Source organism: Castanea sativa, chromosome 12 (assembly GCF_040712315.1).
Source record: "Castanea sativa cultivar Marrone di Chiusa Pesio chromosome 12, ASM4071231v1".
In the NCBI taxonomy this organism is placed as follows: domain Eukaryota; kingdom Viridiplantae; phylum Streptophyta; class Magnoliopsida; order Fagales; family Fagaceae; genus Castanea; species Castanea sativa.
In genome coordinates, this window is record NC_134024.1 from 6,661,537 (window position 1) to 6,670,056 (window position 8,520).

At 33.0% G+C, this 8,520-nt stretch overlaps 1 protein-coding gene across 1 annotated transcript; it reads right to left on the bottom strand.

The window, feature by feature from the left end:
• Window positions 1-4,266: 4,266 nt before the first annotated feature.
• On the bottom strand, window positions 4,267-6,777 carry LOC142619898 (ubiquitin-ribosomal protein eL40z fusion protein). The gene is made up of 5 exons (XM_075793257.1): window positions 6,540-6,777; window positions 6,336-6,422; window positions 5,501-5,603; window positions 4,687-4,753; window positions 4,267-4,544 (listed from the first exon to the last, which is right to left on the bottom strand). The coding sequence occupies exons 1-5, from the start codon at window positions 6,640-6,642 to the stop codon at window positions 4,518-4,520; spliced, it is 387 nt and encodes a 128-aa protein (XP_075649372.1). The 5' UTR covers window positions 6,643-6,777; the 3' UTR covers window positions 4,267-4,517.
• Between the last annotated feature and the right edge of the window lie 1,743 nt (window positions 6,778-8,520).

Sequence of the window (8,520 nt, forward strand, 5' to 3'; positions counted from 1 at the left end):
ACAATTCTATTATTTTAGTCAATTATGATGTTAATTGTGAGTCGAGATAAAAACCAATTATAACATACCACTTAACTTTTATTGTAAAATTATTACAAAATAATATGAAAATAACACTAAGATAATTATATTTAGGCTTATTTTAGCTGAGTTTAAACAAAATTTGGGTTTAAGGTGTACAAATTTTTTAATCATGGGTCAAAACAAAATAAAAAATTATATATATATATATATATACACATATATTCGGCCAAGTGAGGGGGTTCAAATGAACCCCTAGGTTAGCTGTAGGCCGCCCCTGATGGCTATGGGATATAACAGGTTGTCAATCACTTCACCTGCTTTTACATAAACCTCTTTTTTTTTCTCTTTTTTTTTTCATTACTTAACTTACCGTATTAAAATTGTGATACAAAACATGTTATTCATATTCTTTCTAGGAGTAGTAAAGAAAACATAATTTATAGAAGAAAACATAATTACTACGACTAGGAGAAAAGTAGGGAGGGTTGTCTTGTAGTAGCTCGTGACATGTTTTTGTACTGTTGTTCACGCTTGTCCCCAAAGTTCTCTGGCGGTACAATTAAAAAATTGAACCATTATGTGAGACAGGTTGCGGGTTAACCTCGTGACCACTGAACTTTGAAACCATTCCTATCAATTTATATACATGTTCCACCAACCCACAGCGAAAATTGTTATCAAAGCAACACTTGTAAATAACTTTTTGAATGAGGGTAAGAATGTGATTAAACACAGCTTATTTTATTGAAATTAAAAATTTATTGTTGAAAGTATTATAGATAAATGTAAAATTTAGTTAAAATAGTACAATAAGACTTATGAATAATATCAAAAAGTGCAGTAAAATTTATAAATAGTAACAAAAATAAGCTGAATAGTAAAATAATTTTAATTTTCCATTCCATTCCTATCCAAACGCACACTACACAAAAAATTTGGTAATATTTTTTTATTTTTCACACCGTTAAATTTTTACTGATTCTCACTTTTAGTCTATTACTGATATTACCATTTTACTTACAGTCAATGAAACTATTCCGATCAATTTATATACAATTCATTCATTATTGATTTTGCACTAGTAATAATTTATAAATTAGGATCTTAATAACGAGTGCTCTCAAAGAATTTGTTAACAGACAATTGTAGAAAAATTTTAATACCACTTTTATATAAAATATAAAAAAAAAAAAACATAAAAAACTTGCTGAAAGTTTTGTACCATAAAAAATTCTAAAATAATACCCTAAAAGCATGGTTAACTTTTTCCTAATAAGTCATGGGTCATGCTAACGAGTGTTAGTAAGGCAGTAGTTAACAATCCATTTTAAAAAAAGTTTAGCATCATTTTTATAGGAAAAAAAAACTGTCAAAAAAAATATATTTTTTTCATAAAAATTTTTTTTAAATAAATTATTAACTATTACCCTAAGAATATTCGTAAGTATTTTCCATAACTAACAGCTGAAAGTTTTGAGCCACCCTCACACCGGTTATTTTCATCTAAAATCAAGAGGCATATATAACAAATTAAAAACCATCCAAGTTACAAGTTCCAACACAAAACCCATGTCAGAAAAACTGAATTTAGGTTGTCAAATTACCAATCTTTTAGATATAGAACATCAATTTGATATACTGTTCATTCATTACTGATTTTGCACCGATTATAAGTTATAAACTGAAAGATTTGAGCCACACGTTTTTTTCCTCTAGAATCAGGAGATAACAAATTAAAAACCTTCCAAGCTCCAACACAAAAACCATGAAACAAAAACTGAAATTTAGATTTTTAAATTACCAATCTTTTAGATTTACTACACCAAAAACAAAACAGAAAAAAAAAATTAAGAAAGAAAAGAGAAATTCTTTGGAAAATAAAAATGCTCTATATACGTAATAGTTTTGACAATAAATTTCACACATGCTCAATTAGCAAGTTATTATTGATTCTCATATAGGCCTACAACACTAACATTATTTTATTATCTACTGTTAATAAATTGTTACTTCAAACACATGTAAAATTTGTTGTAAATTTTTGTGTGCCTCTAAGCTTATTGTTGAAAAAGTAATGGACATTACTACTTTATGTTATGTAATATGTCATAAATAAGATTTGAAAGTAATATGTCATGTAATACTAATACAACATTCACAACATTTTTCATTGTTTTTCTTTCCTAAAAAAAAAAAATCCTTCCTGTTTTGATTATGCCACAATGGGGGACGTCTTTTCTATTGAAAGTACGATCATCGTAGTTTCCAATTTTCTGTGACTGTTGCTCTTTGGAGACATGGACTACTCAAATTATCAAAAAGGTAGAGAGAGAGAGAGAGAGAAGTGTGTAAATTTGATCTGACTTCTGAGTGAGCCAGTGAGGCTGTGAGGGACATAAATCTCTGCGGTCACATCAGCGCATAGCTTTATGCCTTTCCTTTTTTACCCTATTTTGTAACCCATTGAACCAAGTTGCCAAAGCACCATTCTAAGCATCCTCACCTACCTTTTGGCTAGTGAACGAGGGAGGAGGAGAAGGTACATCAAGTTCAATCAACTTGTGTTATTTGCAATTAGGATCTGTTGCTTTCATTGTTCATTTACAAAATGAGACTGATTTTTACCTTATTAAAAATCATTGTTTTTGTGTGGAAGATATGGTATAGGGTTTTGTACGTTAAAATTGAACTAATGAGTGTTAGATGTAAATATACTGTTGTTATCTGCAATCAGTAAGATGACTCTTTTGATCATTTGATTCTTCATTACTCATTTGCAAGAGCAATTTGGAGGAGCTCAAGCATAGATTTAAGAACGAATGTGCTGAAATCTATCAGTGTGAACTCTTGGATAATAAGTTGGCTAGAACAATTTGAATGGGAAACTTCAACAGAGAAAGATGCCAAGATCATGTAGGGACAGTTTCATACTTTCATTACCCATGTGGACCCTACGGTGTCATAGAAATCAGATTCTTCATGAAGGCAAAAAGATACACCGATTTAGAAATTTTGTTAATGTCAAAAAATTTTCTGTTGGCAGGTACAAAGAATCATTGACAAAGAACCAAGTCATGAGAACCATAATAGATGTCACAAGACTACCAACACCAGAAATAGGAAAGGCAAAGCAAGTGAAGCAGGATGTAACTAGAGTTTTGAAGCAGGACGATACTAGAATTTTACGAAATGAGGCCAAAATAATAACAAATATAAATTTGAACCAATTTAAATTATTTAATAGTGTCACAAAAGAAATATGAGGGATTTGGGGGTGAGGGGGAGTTATCATATTTTTTTTTTGAGAAGTTCAGACAAATTTAAGGGGTAAAAATACAATATTTGAAAAGTTTGGGAGGCCTACCATATATTTATTGAAAAATTTAGAAAAACTTGGGGGTAATTTGATAAATTGAAAAAGTTTGGGGGGCCACGGCCCCCACCCTTCTTAGTGGGTCCGCCCCGCCCCTGAATGGAAGACTGGCAATGACTGACAATTTTTGCAGGCACATGGAGAGGGTACAAGGGGTGGAATTGGAATTGTGGCGAAGTCTAGACAGACCCAAGAAAATATTTTTGCTGGCAATGTTTAGCTCCAATGATTGCTCACTGCAAGGGAAGCTATGATTCAAGGAAGGAGGAGTCTCAAAAGTTACGTGCCAAATCTAATCTACTCCACTTCACTTTCCCCTCTCTCCCTCAATCCAAACGGCCCTTAAAAGGACATGAGAGAACTTGTGATTTTGCTGTACCCAGGAATGTAGCAGAAGAAGCTTCTTCTATTCTAGCTAGAATTGTGGCAAGTAATTCTAGCTATGGACCCTGGGTGTAGAAATGGAGAAGAAAGAGAACCAATCCCACATCATGGCAAATCCTAAGTTGAATCAATTCAAGATCTCCATTTCGTCAGATTTGTTAACATTTAAATTTCATATTTCATAGAGTATAGAAAAACACAAGATAAAACTAACCTCTGGGCAAGACATGATGAAAAAGGAGTAGAATAATGACTAGGGTCAAGAGAATATGAGAGCTCCAGAGAGATAATAACGAGGGACTGGACATTTACAAGCGTGATTCTTGAGAGCACGCTTGAAATTAGAACTTCAAAATTACTTGGAAAGTGAATTTTTTTAAACAGAATTTCAGGTCAAGGGCAATACATATTTTGCCCCAAAATCAAGGATCCCGAGCCCATACAAATTTCCAATCATAAGAACACACAAAATAGGAGCGCACAAATAACCAACCAAAGTACCAGCTTTGATTTCAACATATCAAAAATGAAGAGCTCAATAAAAATGCATATCCAATAGCCAAACAAGGTGCAAAACATATTAAAACAAAGTAACGTTTCAACATCTACGAAGGTATTGAGTTCAAAGCTACTGTCTGATTTCTGGTCTACTAGCAAACTCTTTAATGCTACCATGGTTCAGAAACATTAAATGACCCACAACAATGGATAGCACTTCCTCCTCAAGATCAGCACTCTACTTGATCTTCTTCTTTGGCCTCAGCTGCAACACAAGTAACAAGCAAACATTTTTTTTCTTCATTTAACCACAAGAAAATATGGGGGAAGCAAGCAGAAATATTTCTAGAGAAATAGCTACTGAAAATAATCAACCTATAAGTATATAACAACAAAAATTGATATACCTGGTTGCTGTGTCCACACTTCTTCTTCCTGCAGTTGACAGCACGTGGGTGCAAGCGAGCATAACATCTGTACATCACACAAAATCATTGGGAATTAAGCCTATGATTCTTCTATTGAATAATTAGGAGAAGGAAAATCAGGAAAAAAATTTCAGAGATACATGTTTTAGTAACCACCAAACAAATCTAAAATATAAAAAAAGCAATGTCCATTGTTAAATATATGTGCATGACATCAAACAACTTAGTATAAGAAACTTCCCTTGTTCTTGACAAGGGACTTAACAAAAGTGTTCAAGACATCTTTGGGAAAAAATAAATCATTAAAAGCAAAAGCGGATGATTTAACCCATATCTAATTCAAGCACAGGGAGTAAGAATACCCCCTAATGTCTATAGTAGATGACATAAATGAGCAATATTGATTGACAAATTTTCAACAAACATTTTGATTCAGAGCCAAAGAAAAGCTACCATCAATTCCAAAAAAACCTCCTTGTTATGAGGCAGTTGGACTCTCAAAATAATTATATAAATTTGATAATGAAGATGGATTTATTAATCAATCAATTCAAATAAAAATAATAATTCAAAAAGTCCTATATCTGAAACACATTACTTCATTTTTCAAGATGAGAGATAGCATTGTCTAAGTCAAGAGAACATCAAAATTATTTGATCATAAAGTCCATTAACAACCATGATAAGTTTAAATGCGAGAAATGAATACCAAAAATAAAATATAGCAATTTCGAGAAGCATAAGCAAAGCTCAATCAAACTTGCATTAAAATAACTACATATAACTATCTTACTTGCGGCAGATCATCTTATCTTGGTTGTATTTCCTAGCCAATTGCATCAAAGATGGCTCGATAATACCACCACGAAGCCTCAGAACAAGATGAAGAGTTGACTCTGCACAAGAGAGTTTTACATTCAAATCAAACAATAAATAAGTCCAAAACACAAGATTTTAAAATCAACCACAAAACCAAACGTGCAAATAGAATTCAGATGACAGGGATTTAATTCAGTATAAAAATTTCTTAGAAGCTAAAAAAGAAATAAATTTTAACAATTCTTTTGAAAAATAATGTGAAACCTCATGTTTCCTTAAAACCCAGAGGGAAATGATCAATCTATCAAATTATAGACACACACCCCCAATGGGTCTTAAACCCATGGGAGAACGACAATACATGATGAGCTATAGTTCATTGGCAAACTATCAGCCTATACCTTATATTAATTTGAGCTCATGTAGACCTTCCAGCCATTTAACTAAACAAAGACTAAGCTCTCGCAGAACAAGGAGAACACAACTCCAATTTGGCTTAAATTGTTTTAATGTGAAACCACATGTTTCTTTACAACTGGGCTGGCAATGATCAATCTATCAAATTATACACACGTTTTACTTATTTTCCCAGCATCCAAACAAAATCATCGATTTGTGTTTGTGCTCATGTTCATTAGGTCATGTTAAATTACGAGCTAAACAGCAATGAAATATACCATATTTCACAATCTATAACTTGAATCTACATAGAAATCACACACCACAGAAATGAAATATACACAAAGAAATTAGTCTACACAATTTTCTTTACTATTTTCTCGGAAACCAAACAGGGAGAACTAACTGACCTTTCTGGATGTTGTAATCGGCGAGAGTACGGCCATCCTCGAGCTGCTTCCCGGCGAAGATCAACCTCTGCTGGTCCGGTGGGATACCTAGAGACAACAAATTTCAAATCACAGCCGTTCAAATCTCAAACGATGATAAAAAATAGCACCAGAACCGTCCGATTCAAATCGGGAAATGGAAAAAATGAAAGCGAAAGCTTTTACCTTCCTTGTCTTGGATCTTGGCCTTGACATTGTCGATGGTGTCGCTGGACTCGACCTCGAGAGTGATGGTCTTCCCGGTTAGGGTTTTCACGAAGATCTGCATTTTTTTCTCTCTCTCTCGCGCTCGCTCTCAAGCTCTGCTGTTTTGCTGTGTGGGGTTTGGGGGGTTTGGTTTTGGTTGTGAGGTTTATATACGTGGAAATTAGGGTTTCGGTGGTGTAATGGGTGGTGTTTGGTTGTGAGGTTTATTACGTTCTGGTTGGATTTTAATATGCCGTTTGTTTGTTTTTGGGGGCATGTGTTGTGGGCTTGGGTACAAGAATGTGGCCGATAATTGGGCCTACTGTGTCAAACCGTTTTTTTTTCTTTTTTTTTTTTTGAGTAAAATGCTATTTTTGTTCTTACACTTTATTAAAAGTTTATTTTTATTCCTAAACTTTATAAAGTTCATTTTTGGTCCCTAAATAATTGAAAGTTCTTTTTTTTTATACCTAAGAAAATGTTTTACTACTTTCCATCCTTAAATTTTACCAAAAGTTTACTTTTCATCCCTAAACTATTTTAACAAGTTCATTTGTCATCTCTATTTTGTCTCTAAACTATTAAAAAAAAACTATTTACAAAGTATGAGAATGAAAAATAACTTTTTTAAGTTTAGAGATGAAAAAAAAAACTTTTTGTAAAGTATATGGACCAAAATACTATTTTGCCTTATTTATATATATACAACCGTTTGTGGTTTATTTTTTGCTAGCATTTCAATTAACTATAGATAAATTTAAAGATGTTTTAAGTGCCAACATCTCTGATAAATGATTGAAGAAAAAAAAAAAAATTTCTCACACACTTTTATTCTCTCTTTAACTTTTGCCTTCAATCCTCATTTGGGATGGTGTATGTTTGCAAGGTGTAAATTGTAATATTGAACTATAGTTTTCTTTAATTATTTCACAATGGTGTGGTTTTTCCGATAGATTTTCTTGACTCTTGTCACATCATCGAATTCCATTAAATTTAACAAAATTGAATCATAAAACAAACTATGGTAAATGTCTCATTGGCTTTATTTGATTTTGATTATGTTGCAAATGCTAACATCACAAAGAGAAAGAACTGAATAAAAAGATTGTTTTACCGTCACACTTATGGTTCTCTTTTTAACTTTCTCCTTCAATTCTCATTTAGATTTGTGTAAATTTAAAAGGCGTAAGCTTTAAGGTAGTTTTCTTTAATTTTTCCCCAACGGGTGTTGTTTTCCTTACGGATGTAGATGGCAACAACCATGTGTTGTGACATCTTTCTTTTCTTTTAGCATATTATACACTAAAGCTTAAAGCCCAATACACATTGTCACTCGTAGGAGTCAACATAGTCCATATTACAAATTACATGGCTATCTACAAACAAAGACATCATGCCCATTAAGCTAACAATCTTTCTAACCCATGGCCCAAACCCATGGAAAATTATAAATTTGCAGCAAGGGGAGAAGTGGTTTGACAAATAGATGAATGGTTTTTGGTGAGTAGCTTTTGTCAATGTGTTAGCTTGGAACGCATGAATCAAGAGTTTGATTCCATTATATCATGTGCATAATGATTCCGCTAATTTCTTCTCAATTGTCCCTATCAATTGAAGATGTCATCCACTATATTAAATGCCCCACCTACTCTTTTTGACATTTTAATAATGCATCTTTCCTTTGTAGCTATAGCCAAGTGCTACTTTCACCTTATAATTTCTCAACTAAGCTAAGTCTACCACAACCCCTTATGAGCCATGCATTTATGCTGGACTCACTATATACTATCACCCAAATTATAGTCCTCCTTAACCCTTCTAGGTACGAAGGAAGGATAAGCAATGGGCCGAATGATTTATATATTTGTTTCTTACACTACTAGGCCTCTATCGCAGCAGATCAAGTCTAATACTCCGCGTCGGGGATCGGAAACAACAACTAGGAAATAACAACTTGCCG